This window comes from Anser anser (genome assembly GCF_964211835.1).
Source record: "Anser anser genome assembly, chromosome: 1".
Classification (NCBI taxonomy): Eukaryota; Metazoa; Chordata; class Aves; order Anseriformes; family Anatidae; genus Anser; species Anser anser.
In genome coordinates this window covers 123591684-123608855 of record NC_139720.1, presented here as the reverse complement: position 1 = coordinate 123608855, position 17172 = coordinate 123591684, and the positions used below count along the sequence as shown (strand labels likewise).

At 39.9% G+C, this 17172-nt stretch overlaps 1 protein-coding gene across 5 annotated transcripts in view; it reads left to right on the top strand.

The window, feature by feature from the left end:
* The first annotated feature begins 5918 nt into the window (after positions 1 to 5918).
* Positions 5919 to 17172, top strand: part of GK (glycerol kinase) — a 34730-nt gene continuing 23476 nt past the window's right edge. For 4 of the 5 annotated variants that reach the window (XM_083820826.1, XM_083820823.1, XM_083820825.1 and 1 more), the window contains exons 1-8: positions 5919 to 6147; positions 11847 to 11920; positions 12548 to 12654; positions 13222 to 13299; positions 14310 to 14389; positions 15390 to 15527; positions 16266 to 16375; positions 16944 to 17010. In XM_083820826.1, the coding sequence (XP_083676952.1) occupies positions 6070 to 6147; positions 11847 to 11920; positions 12548 to 12654; positions 13222 to 13299; positions 14310 to 14389; positions 15390 to 15527; positions 16266 to 16375; positions 16944 to 17010 (732 nt within the window). In that variant the 5' untranslated portion in view covers positions 5919 to 6069. Of the gene's footprint in view, positions 6148 to 9678; positions 9699 to 11846; positions 11921 to 12547; positions 12655 to 13221; positions 13300 to 14309; positions 14390 to 15389; positions 15528 to 16265; positions 16376 to 16943; positions 17011 to 17172 lie in introns of those variants that run through there. The other variant, XM_083820824.1, reaches the window with a different exon arrangement.

Sequence of the window (17172 nt, the reverse complement as noted above, 5' to 3'; positions counted from 1 at the left end):
GACTTGTCACATGAAAAATGACATGCAGTACTTCTGAAGGAAAGAAAGAGGTTGTTTAACTGCAGCTTAGTGTTTTTTTTGATATCTGTAATCCACTAGTGCACTTGCTTCATGTTCTCTTCTCTCTCTACTTCATATTCCAACTTGTTTCTTTGTCTAGATTATAGAGAGGGACTGAAAGTGTGTAGCTGACTTGTACCTATGGACCTGTCATAAAGTTAAAGGGAGCAGAGCTAGAGGTACTCAACATGAGTGTTCATTGGACTAAACCTCAAAAAAAAAAAAAAAAGCAGAACCACAGAATCACATGGGCTGGAGGGAGCCTCTGGAAGCTAGCCGGTCTGGCCCAACCCGTTCAAACCAGCACCAGAGCAGGGTTGCTCGGGCCCTGTCCAGTTGCATTCTGAGTATCCTGAATGATGATTTTACAACTTCTCTGCTCCAGTGTTTGACACTTCTCACTGTGAGGGAAAGAAAAAGAAAAAAAAAGTTGCTTATTTATAGCACCTCCTTACATCTGACCAGAACTTCACGTGTTCCTATTGGTGTGTGTTCCCCCTTGTCCTACCATCATGCACCTCTGAGAACAGATGGGATCCACCTCTTCTATACTCGCCCACCAGGCAGTAAAGGCAGCAGTAAGATGTCTCCTCAGCTTTCTCTTACAGCTGAGCAAACACAGGTTTCATAGCCTCTTCTCATACATTATCTACCAGTCCCCCAAAAACTCCAGCTACTAGTAGCTGGCCTCATTTTGCCTTTGGATATAATCAGGGCATGAAGAATCTCCAGAAGACCTCTATATAGCTGAGCTCTCCCATCAGTTTCATGACAGAGGTACACTAGTTTTGTGATATCTGATGTAGATATATGTAAAATTGAAGATAGCAATGTATCAAAGTTGTTCTCAGAAACAGATGATACAGTTTCTTGACAATAGTATAGCTGTTCATATCTCCAGAATGTCCTGAGAGATAGCTGACATTCAATGTGATGATATGGAGGTTGAAGGTCCATGAGCAGTGGCATTGTAAGAGCTTGCTATTGCTGGTATTTCATCCTGTCCTTCGTCTCCTCCACATCATCTCCTACTTATTCTTAACCTTTCCCATGCTCCTAGCTGTGGAAATTTCTGCTCTTGCACCAGCTCTGGCACTCATCACAGAAAGCGAGCCAATTCAGCTTCTTGGCAGAAAACAATCCACTTTTATTTTGTCTAGGTTTGTTCTCTGCCATGTTAATGAGCTCAGACAACTCAAGAAGGGATCCAACAAAAACCAGACACATTTCACAAGCAGCAGAAACTGCACAGGCAGGAACTGGATGGCAGTAGTAAACACACATTCTTTTAGTACCTATGTGCTGCTGGCTCAGCTTACCCTGTGGAATCGTGCCTCTGCTGGTTATTATTAGGTAATTCAGCCCTGCTCTCTCTGAGGTCAACAGGAATGCAGTTACTGATTCCTGAGAAATGTAGCGGATAAGGAATGCAGTGCCTTTTGACCTGAGGGAGAGCTGTCCTTTACCTCTGCTCTGCTAAGCATTTGCTGCGTGACCACTGGTTAGTAATGCAGCCGCTCTGAACCTTTCTCCATATCTGTAAAAAAAATGCTAGGAGCATGACACTGCTGCAGGAGGTTTCGTAGAGCCAATACACCAACAGCTTTTGAAGTTCACAGACAAAGAAATACGTGGATCCTGGGGCCTTCTAACTAACTTGGGTAAATGCCATGACCACCATAGAATAATCAGTATTAAATTCTTAATGCCCTTTCTCTGGATGTTGCTTGGCAATTCAGCATGAAATAACAAAACTGAAATTGCAACCAAAAGCGTGGGGTGTGCTTCCTTAAATACACTAAAATGGATTTTCCTTAATATAATTAAATATATTTCTACAAAAATAGCATATATTTGATTATATGTTTCAATCAACACTATCATTCTGGACTGTATGATGCTTCTCACTTCAAATATTCCTTTTCTATTTTTAGTTCTTCTGCATGATGCAAGAGCTCAGGTTAGTGCAGAATTAACAGAAATTCTTTAAATCCAGTGTAGTGATAGCTTCCAGGTTCTCATACAACTTCCTTCGATAATTCTTAATAGTTTCACTACAGCTGTCCTGGAATTTTTGATATCCACAGATGGAAACCAAACTCTAGAGTATGTAATGCTAAAATTTCAATTCTGAGCCTGGGTTTACATAGAAAAGTGACAAATATTAATATTTAGAGAAATACAACCTTTTTTTTTTCTTCTAATCCTATCATTATACATAGATATTTCTAAAAATAAGCTTAAATTGCTAATATCAAGTGCAAAAAAAAGATATATGTCAGAAGATGCGCTGTATGAATAGCAATTGCCTTGCCTTTGCTAATTTGAAAGTCAAATTGAAGAATAGGATGAGTCTATGTGAAGCGGTCTTCATATCATCCATTTATGGAGCACAAACTAGATTAATTCATTTGACAGGGAAAAATAGGATACAAAAAGAAAGAAAGGATAAAAAAGAAAGCCAGCAATATATAGCATCTAAGGAAACAAGTAGAAAACTATCTCAAATTTAATGCTTCTCCTCGATGCAGTGTCCATTCTCCCTCAGGAGTTAATTTTGCAGTAAGCAGCCATAATTTCTGTATGGAAGCTAGAAGACCAAGCACCTCAGAGTTAAGGATTTTGAGGCATGGAGTAGCTACTATACCAGTAATGAATATTTATATTTCTCTGAATTATTCATTTTAATTCCCAAGAATGTTTACTTTTATCTATATGAAAATTGTGGTTTTTTTTCTTTTTTCTGATTTTTCCGTTTTGAAAAACTACTTCTCAAAGTGGCATTCATTGTAAATTCAAGTATGAATTTACTTTATCCAGCTGTTGCTTTTGTCCACATGAGAGACAGTAACTGCAACAATGATTGCTCAGGGTCTGAAGAGTGAGAGAGTGATTCTAAATATAAAATGTCATTCAGGGAAAACTATTGTTTAATATCAGGTCAGAAGTAAAATGCGTCCTGCAAGACATCTATTGCATCACAACAGTCATGGCTTCACAATTAAACTGTTCTTGCCAAATGGTGACAGAGCACTGTGGACACCTTCCAAAATAAGCCTAGGATAGAGAACAGAGTTGCTTGTTCTAATCAGCTTCCTCTATATCCGTGGAAAGGCTCCCTGTATACGAGTGCTGCAAACCACGTACGTAAATGCGAGGGCACCAGCAACCAAGGTCATGATCTATTTGTGTTTGCTCCTTGGGGTGGCATGAGAGACTGAATGTATTCAAACGTGCAAGCATCTGCAATCTCACATGTATCATTCATGCTCCCAGTAGGCAAAAGGGTACATGCAACAGCGTAACTCATGATCCTGGCACGCTTCACACTTTATGTGTACACCTGCTGTAGGCCAATTCCAAATATTTCCCTTCAGCTCTTCCTACAGGAACACAAAGATCAGACATCAGTAAGGCACATGAGGATTCAGCCAGCCGAGCTCTCTGTCACTAACAGGCGAAATGGAAAGACATGTGGATGTCTGGCATCCACTCTTTAATTCACACAGTATCACATGCTTGGAGTAGCCTGACACGGTCACATTTTGTCCTCAACTTGAGGTCAATAAAGAAGAATCAGCCAGAAAGAGCAGAATGTAATTACCAACACCCCTCCATCATTCTGCTGATACTGAAAAAAAAAAAAAAAAAAAAAAAAAAGGTGGGTGGGGAGGGGAAGGTGTTATTAGCTATTGAAAACAGTTCTTTAGAAAACAAATTACTTGTCTTGGAAAAATGTATTGTAAATATTTATGTGCTTAATGAATGTGCATCAAATATGTTCGTTACCTGAAAATATCCAAAACTACCAGTGGGGTTATACATACTCAGAAGTGGAGAAACACAGATATTCATGCTCCTTCAGGCACACCGCTTCCATTACCAAGCTAATTCCTTTAACAATATCTGAGCTGCGTGCAGCCTCGCACCATCTCACCGCAGAGGTATGGCCGCAGCTCCACCCTTCCTTCCTCTGCAAACAGCTTCCTTGGAACAGTGCCCACTATCTGTACTGACAGGTCTGCAAAGAGCACCTTTCAACTATAAAGCAATAAATACCACAGGGAAAGAAAAATAAAAGTGTTCAAACACCAAATAAAAACATTGAAGGATAAAGAGTACGCTGTTCTATTGAATATTCATATTATACTATTCTGTTGAATGAGCTAGGAAGACTAGCTAAGTTGTTCTCCATGACACTCTGTTTACTAGAGTCTGCCAAAATTCTCTGTCTGTCTTAATCAAGAGTCTGCTGCAGGGTAAAGAAACAGCACAGGTTATCATTGCCATCTCTCCTTTCCCAGGTGTGTGAAAATACAGAGACACTGCTAAAGAATACCCAAGAAAATGGTAGATTTGCACATCCTAGGAAATTGCTGTAACTCAGTGATCTCTATAAATTGTATATAGGTGCAGTAGTGTTTCATGTTTTGCATAAATATCAGTCATGATATTACTTCCTCCTTTTCTGGATCCTGAGAGACCTCAACTTTTGCTGAAAATAGTTATGTCTTACCTCGAGCTAAAATTTAGGTTCAAAACATCATATGGCAGGTTTTAAAAGAAGCAAAAGAAAATACAAAAATCATACTAATTATACTGATGAATTTAGACTTCAATAAGATCCTCTGAGATTAATTCCCTGAGCTGTTAGTCTGTATGAAGATGGTGTAGCCCTGCATAAACTTTTTAAAGTCAGCTGTGGTTACTGCCCGTGGCTGTAGCGTAGAGGTTGCCTGCAGTGTAGGTTGTGAGAGTTGACAGGTGGAGAATTTGGAGGGTTCTCCTGCACAGCCAGAGAGGATTGTTGTCACCTCCTTGCGCCACCTGCCTCTGGTCGTTCTCTATGGGCTGCAGAAGCAAAGTCTCAGAGCTAAGTAATCTCTGAACTGTAGCTGACATTTTAAGAAGAAATACCAGTCGTAGTTAAAACATTTTAGGGTAACAGAGAATCTTTCATAACATTTAGTAAGCGGTTCCAGTGCTTTCTTACTCCAACTCTTAAAAACACGCAACTTCTTACTAAACTGTTATCTGTCTCATTCCAGATTTTGTAATTACAGGCTGTAACTAAGTCATTTGCTATCTATTATACATTAGCAAAGAGCCTTAGCATCCATGCCAAGGTGCCCCAATGCCAACAGACACAAAAAAAATGGTACGCTGGAGGCACTGGATCAGATGTCACACCAAATACTATCAAGCAGCAGCAATCCGATTGCGTCTGACCATATTCTGACAAAATACCTCAACTTTGGACAACTACCACCAACGGGAAACAAAGACAAATCTATTTAATTGGAGCCGGCGGAGGACGATTTACCGCGACATTTCACTAGTTAACTTCTCACATGCTTTAGTCAGCATTATTAGCTTTTGCAACTCGATCACGGGTCTTGCAACACCAGCGGTTTTTCTTGAAGCACTAGTTGCCTCCACGTAGGAAGGCCGGAGGACCAAGATCATGGGGTTTTGTTTTGTTTTGTTTTTTGAAGGCAGTATTTCTGCTGGATGCAGAGACCAGCTTTGCGAAGCGACACCGGCCCCGTTGCGGCCGACGTTTCACAGGTGGCTGCCTCAGGCGGGGTGGCTGCCTCACAAGCCCTCGGAGCTGCCCGGTACCGGACAGATTCGGGCTTGGAGAGGGACACGGAGCCGCCCCGGGCTCCCCTCAGGAGCCGCCTCAGCCTTCCCGCCCCGCCAACGGCTGCCCTCGCGCCGCCAACAGCCACCGGCGTCCCCCCCCGCACCGCCCGTCACGCGCCCCCCGCCCCCGCCGCGCCCCGGGCGCCGATTGGCTGCGGGCTCGTGACGCGCGCGGCAGCGCCCCCCGCTGGCCCCGCCCCCTGGCGGCCCCGCCCCGCCCGCCGGCTTCACTCGGTGGCCACGCGCCGCGGGCGGCCGGGCAGCGCGAGCGCGGCCGTTGGCGCCTCTGCCCGCTCCGCGGCCGTTGCAAGGCGGGGACGGGCGGCGGCCGCCGTTGGCCGTTAGCCGGGGGGGGGCCCCCTCATGGCCGCGTCGGACCGCGTGGCGCTGGGGCCGCTGGTGGGCTCCATCGATCAGGGCACCAGCTCCAGCCGCTTCCTGGTGAGCACGCCGCGGGGATCGCCCGGGGAGGGGGCCGGGGCGGGGACGCTGCTGCGGGTCCCCTCCCGGCCTCCCTTCGCCCTTGGGGAAGGGCAGCGCCGCCCTGCCCCGGCTGCCGCCCCCGCAGGAGGACGAGGAGGGGGGGGGCGCCGAGGGCCCCCCTGGCCTGCTGCATGCGGGAGGATGGAGGTCCCTCCGGGCGGCCGCGGGGCGATAACGTGTATAAAAGCCCCACCGGCCGGGCTCCAGCCCGCTGTGGTGGCCTCCTGGGGCGGCTGCTGCAGTTCCGGTCTCGGTGTCGGCGCGTCCCGGCGTTCAGGTGGCTGAGCTCGCCCACCCTGCGGAAGGTGGGCCCGGCTGAGCACCGGGGGAGGACGGGCTTGTCTAAGGATGGGGCGGTTAATGACAGCCCTCTAGGCTAAGGCTCTAGTCATTTCCATATTATGCAATAGACAGTAACTAATGTCATTACTATCTACCTAACTTACTAGATCAGCTTCCTGCTTGCAAATCTCTGTGCATGCTGTCCTGTCTCCTAGTCAATAAGTCGTAGCGATTTGACATAGGCCCTGGTGATAGCTTCTGTTCTGGAACCGACATAGAGGTAGCAACCAGATAGGGAATGTTGTCAAATGTGCACAGTATTGAACTGGGAAGATGAATGAGATATGCTTCCCCCATGTGGAATTTTCTTTCACGAAGCAGGAGACCGAGTATCTTGACCTGTGTTACCGTTATTTCTCAATATCACGACCTTCATGGGATTGTCAAATGACAAAGCAGAGATCTAGGGGTGGAGAGAAACTCCAAACTGACAAATGACACCAGCGGGCTATCTGGAATGCCAGTCAGGAGCCCTTTTCAAAAAAATAATTGGAAAAGTTCCCTGTAATGCCTGAAAATAAATTCTGTCTGCTCTACACATGCAGCTGAGTTAACTCTTTTTCTTAGCCTACAAGGCTAACACTAGTAGAACTGAAAGTGACACTTTGAACTTTATACTCAAGATCTTTTTATGAATACAAGTTCTGCTAAAAAGAAATTCCTTGCACTAGTTGCATTCATGAGCAGTTTTTATACTGTTAGTTGTTTTTTGTCTGACGTGAAGTATGTTTCTGTTCAGGGATTCAGATGCTCAAATAAAGAAGAGGCCATACCTTTTTACTTCCTTCTTTTTAAGAAAGTGTACTAGTACTGTACAGCCATTACCTTTTTTTATTATTTACTTTTGAGACAGAGGACATAAGATTTTGAAGAGCCCAAAGATGTCTGGGTGAAAAGTGTGGTTAGGGTAGCATCAACAGTTCAGTCTAAATGGTGGTGGCCAATTCCCACGTGGTGTTCCACAGGGGTTGGTAGTGAGGGCTGATACCCTGTGGTATTCTCATCAGCATCCTGGATGATGGGTCAGGATGTGCTCTCAAGTTTGCAGGTGAGCAGTTGATTGGAATTCCTGGTGGAGAAGCGGCCTGTCAGAAGCGTCGTGAAGTTCAACAAACTCTAGCGCTTGGGACAAAAGGCTTGGAAGCAGCTTGGTGGAAAAGGATCCAGAGTTCTGCCGGACAGCAAGTTGAGCATGAGAGAGCCGTGTGTCCTTGCAGCGGTGAAGATTAACCCCATTAAGAAGAGTACAGCCAGCAGGTCAAAGGAACTAATTATTGCTGTCTATGTGCCACTTACATGGCAGCACTGAGAACACTGTGTCTGGTTTTGCCCCCCTCAGAGGAACAGAGAGTCCAAAAAATTGAGTTTAGTCCGGCAGAGTTTCGCTAATGCAGTTCGTGGGCTGCAGCACATGACATGCAGGGTGAGGATGGGAGACCCTGGGCTGTTTGTCCAGGGGAAATGTAAGGAGGCATGGAAGTGGTGTCTCTAGCTATCTAAACACTGCGTGTAGAGAAAATATAACAAGGCTTTTCTCAGAGGGGCGCAGAAAAAGAAAACAGGAAACAAAGACAAGTTACAGCAACATAAACCTCAAATAAATCAAGGAACAAAAGGTTCACTAGGCTCAAATGCTGGATCGGGGCTCAAAAAGACAGATCTCCATCCTTGCAGGTACTTAACACCTGGCTGGAAAAGGCCCTGAGTAACTAGGTGTAATTTTAAATTTAATATTATTTGAGCAGTGGGTCAGGCCAGAGGACTCCAGAGATTCCTTCCAGCATTACTTATTCTGTGTATTCTATGTATGGACACAAGCCAGGATTTGTGAGATTCTCCTGCTTACATGAATGAGGCTGGCCGACGATAAATAAGCACCAGAACTGAGGAAACTGCATCTCTGTTACTGCCACTCCTTGTTTATCCTTAGCACACACAATGCACACAAACAGTTTTAGTTTATGCTGTAGCCTTGCCCTCAGAGGACCTTTATTTGGATCTTTTTTTCTGCAAAAGAAACCGTCATTCCTTGTGTGAGTTCTCAGTTTTCCTGTTAAGTTGGGATGAACTTGGATGACAGGATCAGAGTTACTGGGGAGAGCTCAGTGCTTTGAGTGCCATCACCATTGCTTGCAGCTCATTTTCTTAAGATACCAAGCTGGAGGAAAAAGGGGTGGGCTGAACAACTGTACCTGAGTGACTAAATTCTGATCTAGATGTTTTGCCAAATACATTCATCAAATACTTGCATCTATCATATTCCATTTTATTCAAGAATGATATCATTAAAATCCATTGTAACTCCTGCTACTTTTGCTAAAAGCCTTGGGGTCAGGAGCTAATGGCTCTGCCTGATCTCTTGAAAGGTATTTGCTGGGTAAAGCCTTTCCGGTATTTTATCCCAGAACAGCAAGAATTGAAATATTCGATGAAGTGTCAATACAGTGAAGTACACCTACAGTACTCCGAGTCCTAGGTTTATCAGTCAGTCAGATTTATTTTTTTTCCATGCCCTGCACATTTTCTTTCTGCCTTGATATCCAGAAGAAACACTTCAAATAAAATTGTATCACATTATAACCATTCTTTTCAGTAAACAGAACCAGCTTTTACTTAAGGAAACACTGAGTATCCATTGGGCTTACCCTACAGAAGGGAATCTCTTCTGCTCCTCTGCTAAGTAGCCCAACCTTTTGGGGGGAAAAAAAAAATTGGCCACGTAGCTAACAAGAAAGTTGAAAATGTTGCAAATGCTTTATTTTTTTCCCCCAACTCTTAGCTTTTATCACTTAAAAGGGTTATGGTTTTGCTTTTTATTCCCGTAATCATAAGTGCTTCTGGAGGAGGGGAGGAGCTGTTTGACAGGAGACTTCCAAGCAAGATAATTTCTCTGAGACAATTTAAATTGTGCTCATTCATGAAATCTGCCTGCCTGCTTGCTAATTTTAGTTAAATGCTAAGGGTGGAATTATTGTTTCTGTCATCCTTTCCCCAGTTGGGTTGATTTCAATGCAGTTTCAAAACTCCGTCTTTGGGCGTGTTGGCCTACAAAGCCATAGCTGTTTCAGCTTAACATAAACTCATGAAAACACAGCATAGGCTAACTGAAGTAGCTTTTCTGCAGGTAGAGTTATGACTATCAGGAGCGACAAAGCTTGTAAGTAATGGTAAGTTACTTGTAAAATATGTCACTGTTTATTGCGTTTTCAGCCATGCAGCTTCTTCATCACTTACATGAGCCTCATGTTTGTTTGTCTCACGGTTCTTTTTCATTCTTTGAAAATTGGTAGGGCTGGGTGATCTGAATTCTTTTCCACTAAGATGATAAAGGGTGAATGTAACGCCATGCAACTGTTAGCACTATTTAGTGTGTTGTCATGGATGAGACCCTAGAAACAGCTTGAATTAAATGATCAGCTTTTCTGTTTGTCTGCTTGCTTCCTTACAACATAGCTACATAGGTGTTCCTTCTCTGCTTCGTTGTTTTGAGAGTCAAAACTCTAGCTCTACTTCTTTGTATGATACATTTGCTGGGAGAGGAAGGAGGGTGTTACTCTTTTTGCCTTAATCTCTCACCAGAGCGTTCGGTACATTTCTAGATGTTTTCACTGCCTTCCATCAGATCATCTCTGCCGCAAGATAGCTCCACATGCCCAAATGGCCCAGACAATTCTGTATCTACTGCTGATACAGTTAGGGCAAAACCGACTTTGACTTTTTTTCCCCTATGAGAAGTGAGAGATCATTATCATAAACTGGAATCAGCTATTAATGAATATGAAAGGAAGGAAAGCAGTGACGGAAATACACTTCAAACCTGTTTCAACAAGAATGTGTTGACCTTATCTGCGTTAGTCATTGTCACCTATTTCTCTCACGCCACCGTCAGAGAGAAACAAGGACAGTTTTTCTTTTTTGGCTACAGCCTGGTGGAGGTGGGCAAGAGCTCCAATTTGTTCTGCTTATTTACTACTTTGTTTACCATTTTCTAATGGGTTTAAATGTAATGTCTCCTTCATGTTTAGCTTCCTTCTGTGTATCATAATTCCATTATCACTATATAACATGGTATTGTTTTCAGCGACACTTTTTAGTCCCTTGCCCAGAGGTACAGGGAGTGTTTGCTGCTTTTGTTGAGGATGTCAGAAGCTTGCGGTTTTGTTTGTGTTGGATTGGGAGTTTGCGTTTACCTAGTTCTTCTCTATGGGCATGAAAAAAATCCATGTGTTTGTAGTCTTACTGGTTCTGTTGAGAAATTATTCCTGCTAGAACAGCTTACTTAGAAGGAGGCAAAATCCTCGCTCTGCTAGGGCTTCACCATTTATTATCTGCAGGTCACACACTCTAGGTTTAATGAATGACCTCGTCTGGTTGAATCTGTGTTTATTTCCTTCTAAGAGCAGGGATCCTTATGTGCTACCTCCTATTTCAAGGAGTACTAAATGATTAATGGTGAATGATTACTGAGTGATATTTAACATTGCTAATAAGTCACATACATATTATACCTGTGTTCAATAAAATGTCTTCTATCTTTATTATAAAACCTTAGTAAATGTTACTATGCTTTTGGCATAAAGGGAATTTTAAGTAAAAATATCTTGCTACATACATGCAAGACTCAATCTCTCCTATTAACTGTATTGCTTAGCATTTTAAGACCCTTATCCAATTATACCAATTCCTTGCAAGCATGCAGTACTGACAGAGCTTACCCTCTTCTAGGATAGCTTCATGTCAAGCCTGAGCTGGTAGGTGAAACAGAGCTAAGTAAATACAGTGGAAAAAATACAGTGGTGCTTTTCTGTGTAATCTCTCGGGTGATAACGGAAAAGGAAGAACATGGACCTCTTTAAGAATTCTTTTCTGGGGAATAGAGTGGAAAAATTAACTTCTAACATTTTCCAGAGAGATTGTGCTGTTTCCATCCTTGAAGATTTTCAAGACCTGCTTGGAAAAAATCCATGGGCAGCTTGGTCTTAAACCCATGGGTGACCCTTCTTTGAGCAGGAGGTTGTACCAGAGGTGTCTAAAGGTCCCTTCCAGCCTGCTCTATTCTACAATTCTAATATGTAACTAAAATGTTTCTGAACATCAGGATTTCAACAGTTATCATTGACAGCAAAGCTTACCAAAATATTGCATAAATCCTAATACCTGAACCCTGCTTATGGATATTTTTTTGTAGTTGTTGATAGATGAGAAAGGGGCTATCAATTATAACTTCACTATATTTATTGCAAAGAACAAATGTTATTTATTGTTGTTTAAACTTCTGTGTTCATAGAAAATTAAATTGTGTAATTTATTTGCAGGTGTTTAATGCAAAAACAGCGGAGCTCTTGAGTCACCATCAGGTTGAGATACAGCAGAAATTCCCTAAAGAAGGGTATGCATTTTCTGTGACTTTTTATTCATTTATGGACATTTCAGTAGAGCATATGTATTGTTGTGTATGAATGACCAAAACTGAAGTTGATGATCTAAAATGACTATTTAGAACGTACTATCCACTATAAATGATTCTGTGGTAGGAAAAATGGCATAATATAACTACTTTAGGCATCTAGTATGTGCTTTGTGTTACGTAAACTAAAAATACTTAGTTTTTCACTCTGACCAATCATTAACATGTTCTCTTGCGGTCTCATTTAAAGTGGTAAAGCTGGTTATTTTTGCAATTTAATCATATTCTTCAGCTTAGTCCATAGAGATGGCACAGTTTGTTCTCTGAGGTGTTTTTTGTTTGTTTGACCTACCATTTTGTTAACTGACTTACTGGTTGCTCCAAAGCCCTCTGCATGGGATGAAACAAAACAAAATTCTTGTTTTCTGCAGATAGTTTTGCTATGAAAATACAGCTTACTCTTTAAAAATGCTTTGAAAATCGTTAAACTTCTTATAGGTATGTAAACCATTCTCTGTAATTATGATTGTGTCAAAATGATCAGACTTGATTTTTTTTTTCCTCCTAACCATAATTTTTTAAAACGTGCATTTTTATTGACTGTTCAAGATGGGTGGAACAAGATCCAAAGGAAATCTTAAAGTCAGTCTATGAATGTGTGGAAAGAACCTGTGAGAAACTGCAACAACTGAACATAGACATCACTAACATAAAAGGTATTTCCAATCCTTAAGTGTAACTCATGACTTTAACATGCTCATAGTTGAGCAAGTCAGATTCTTTTTTAAGTCAATAAGGAGAAAGTATGCACTAGCCTCAAAGAAAATGTTAACTCTTACTGAGAGTCATTTGTTTGGGAGGAGTAATGAGAAAAGAGGCTGTTCGTGTATATTAGCAATGCAAAATCTACAGAGTAGACTTAACCAATCTTACAAAATCACAGAGACAGGCAATGAATGAAGAAATTCTGAAATGTAAAATGTTTAGGAGTTACTGAGAGAAAACTAGTTTACCTGTCAGTGTTGGTGCTGTCTCAGTTTGTGGTAAATAAAAAAAAGATTTAGAGCATGTAAGTTAAGCAGTGAAAGATGAATCGACAGTTAATAGAAGTAATCTTTCTAGACTGTAACATGAAAAAGTTGGAAGCATTTTATTTCCCATTTACGTTCCTCTTCTCCTTACCTGTTCGTCCCTCATCTCCACCTCTCCTTTCCCTCCCTCACCCCCAAAAAGAGGAAAACAAACCTTCTGAAAAGGATACTTCTTTCTATTTTGTCCTGAAGCCATTGGAGTCAGCAATCAGAGGGAAACAACAGTGGTTTGGGACAAGATCACTGGAGAACCTCTTTATAACGCAATTGGTAACTGCTATACTTTCTAAATATGTAGCATTGTAGAATGAGTGTGTTGTAGAAAAATGCTTTCCTAGTTCTTTTCAGATCTCATTGTGACATAACCTACTGACTTCTTTGAGTGTTTGAGATCTGTGTCATCAGCTGTGTGTTTGTATACACAAGTACAATTAAAAAAGACTATTTTGTTAATTATTACCTAATAACTTAATAAATCACTTAATAGTCTTTTAACAAAAAACAGTGTTCCTAAGGGGTTTTGTACATCCTTAGCGTGTCATGAAGTCCTGACTTATGCACAACCAGTTCTGTTAAAATGAAGGAGCTTACTAAATTTTCAGGATTTGATTTAACTTTGATTTAACTTTAAAGGAAACACATGTTAAGTAGATTTAATTAATACTTACTGATTTGTATTTGTATAAAAATAATTTACCTTGGCTTTTGAGATTGACAGCTGAGAAATGGTAATTGTCTAGATTGTTTCTCTTAGCCTATGGCAATTTAGTTTAGCAGTTTATCATTGCAAGATCAGGACTCCTCTATGTTTTCCTCTGTTGTTTACAGCTTTATCTTCAGCTGTACTGTGATAGCTCTGGCATAGCACTTTAGTTCAAAGTTTTCATGTTATAGTAAATAATCAACCTGCTGTTTGTTTTGACCTTCCAATTTAATGACACTCATCTGCTATAAAGTAAGCAGTATTAGTCATTTGCTTATACTCTGGTAGAGAAAAGTATATATCCTATTATGTGGAAAATCCTGTTTGACTTTTCAAATCATTAGTTTTTCTAAATCAAATGAGTGTATCCAACCTTTTTTTTTCCCCCACAAACACGCATTAAAAATAGAATGGCAATACAGTATTCTTTCAGCTGTGTTAAAAAAAATAAAAAAAGAAAGCAATAAATAAAGACAGGAATTTACTGCCAAGAGCTCTAATTTTGTAAAAGCAGCTTACATATCTCACTATTGGTGTGTTAGATCATTTAATTAATTCATTTTATTCATGTTTGTAGTGTGGCTTGACCTGAGAACCCAGTCAACAGTTGAAAGGCTTCTTAAAAGAATTCCAGGAAACAACAAATCCTTTTTTAAGGTGAGAGATATTACAGACTAAATAGCAGCTGGATACTTATTGCTACAGTATATAACGTTTTAGGGATTTTTTGCTGAAAAATTCCCCCAAAGTCAGTCAGTTGTAGCTTCTAGTTCCTTCTTAGCTGTAAAGTAATTTTAAAAAATGCATAATACTATCTACTGATCTGAGACTCAAAACAGATTTATAATAGTCCTTACATATTCTTACTAGAGAATTGGGTAACCTTTCGTAAGACTTAATCGAGCACTTCCTATCCAATCACTAAATATCACACCAAAAAATTAAGATCGAGTAGAAAAAAAGTTCAAAAATCATTTACTGATATGAAATATTATCATTTTTCATCGTATGCCATAACATTGAACTTAATTATAACCAGTCTGAGAACTGCAGAGATATTTTATGAAAAGCAAAATCTTCCTTTTTTTTTTCCTTAATAAGAGTATATATAAGAATTTGGAAAATAAATGCTTGCAGAATGGTATCAAAATTCTTTGATTTATGTTTTCCTTGATTGATTATGTAAATATTTTATATTTTATATATTTTATTTTAGCCACAAAATGGATGTAAGAGAGCATGTAAACGTATTTGATTTTTAAGTTCAAATAGAATACAAAATCCATCTTTCTTGTGTCATGTTGTTCATTTTTATCTACTTTACTTGCTGTCTAGTCATGGAGATATCCTGGATGAGACCAGACTTCTGCAAATAACCGTTTCCACGTAAATGGTCTTTGTACTGAGTTTAGATCAGCTTTGATCTTTGTCCATTAGTGCACTAGCCATTTGTTTTTGATACTTTTAGATTTATTGTATGCTTAATACTTACTAAAAGAACAAGTTTGTTTAAGTTATCTGACTTTTGAATCTTGCATTTTTCATTTGATATGACTATTTTTATATTTAACTGTAGTATGTGTTGAAAAGATCTTTGTATGATCTCTAAATGCTTTTTTTTGATTATTTGTTTCTTTTTATGTTTTTGATTTTACAGTTTAGGACTGGTCTTCCACTTAGCACTTACTTTAGTGCAGTGAAACTTCGGTGGCTTTTGGATAATGTAGAAGAGATTAGGCAAGCAGTTGATAATGGAAGAGCAATGTTTGGGACTATTGATTCATGGCTTATATGGGTATGTACTTATGAGTTTATTATTACTCTTCTGTAAAATGAATTTCCATTTCCCATACCACACAAATTCATTACAAAAGCATTTTTTCCTGAAGACACAGACAGAACCAAATTTTGAGTATTTACAGGCTGCTTGTAATAATATTTAATCATAATTTTCTAACCAATTTCATACTTTTCTTCATCTAGAAAAAGGGATTTTTTTGTCTCCTACCAGTTCACTTGCTGAATATAGCCTGTTTTTTAGCACAACTTTAGGCAGAGAGATGGGATCCTAGCAGGAGCGTTGTATCACATGATGCCCACTGATCACACAGTGATGTTGTTACAAGCTGTTAACGAAACTCCATTAAAGCTCCTTACAAAATGAGCTTGTACTGTCCATATAGCACTACGTTTTTTTGTAGAAGCTTACTTTTAATTTCCCACTTTCTGTAAAACGTTGCTTATGCCTTTCAAAAAACTTGGACTTCAGAAAGATGCATTAGCCACCTTTGCAACATAAGAATCCAAGAGGTACTGCAGTACCCTTACTATTGTACTGCTGGACCCATACTATCTTTTCCATGCCTTAATTCCACTATATTAAGTCTTCCCCTTTAGTTGTTGCAGAAATATCAGTTTTCGCACTCCCAGACTGAAAGCTTTGTGAATTTACTTTTTTTTTTTTTTTTTTGTAATTTGTTGAAGTAAACATGTATCTTTTCACGGCAAATACAGGTGTGTTTTTTTTATTCAGTGTTTGACAGGTGGGAAGAATGGAGGTGTTCACTGTACAGATGTAACCAATGCCAGTAGAACGATGTTGTTCAACATTCATTCCTTGGATTGGGATCCTGAGCTCTGCCAGTAAGCTCAGATTTTCAGTTATATTGTTCTTTAAGTAGATTCTGTAAGTGATATGTAAAGAAACATTTAATAGAAGAATTTGTTGTTGAGACTACAGTCAGTTATTACTGTTGTATTTACTGTTAACATTAATAATTAAGATTCATTTTTCTCCAAATGTCCAAAATCCAACTATCTGGATTAATTAAAAAAGCAGAGCCTTGATTTTTTTCTGTCAGTAGAGGACTATTGCATGGAAACAATGGCATTTAATATTTTGTTTATTTCTTAATTAAATTTTTAGTCAGTTACAATTAATAACAATATTATAAAGATAGTGTTGGAAGAGCAAAGACTTCCCATGTGAAAGCGTTGGACATGTCTTCAAAATACTCAAATATTTCTCATTTTACTCCCTGATTCAGTGTCACATTATGTAAGAAGTGGGGAAACATATAGTGATGGATTAAACCCTAGAAATCAGTTACCTATTTTTGTTTATAGCTTATGTTTATTTAAGAAAATAAATGCAGAACCCTTCGTGATTTATCACTGACCATATATATAACTTCTTTTGTATTGTGTTCAGGTTCTTTGATATTCCTATGGAAATACTTCCAAAAGTACGAAGCTCATCTGAGATTTATGGCCTGATGGTATGTTTTCTTGTGACGTTGATCTTGTAAAATATAATTATATCAATATTGATTGACAGAATTTTCATTAAAACTAATGGCTTTTCCTAGACTGGTATTGTTCGGCTTTTTCTAGACCAGTATTGTTTGATTTGTGAGTAATATGTCATTATCGCCTGTGTG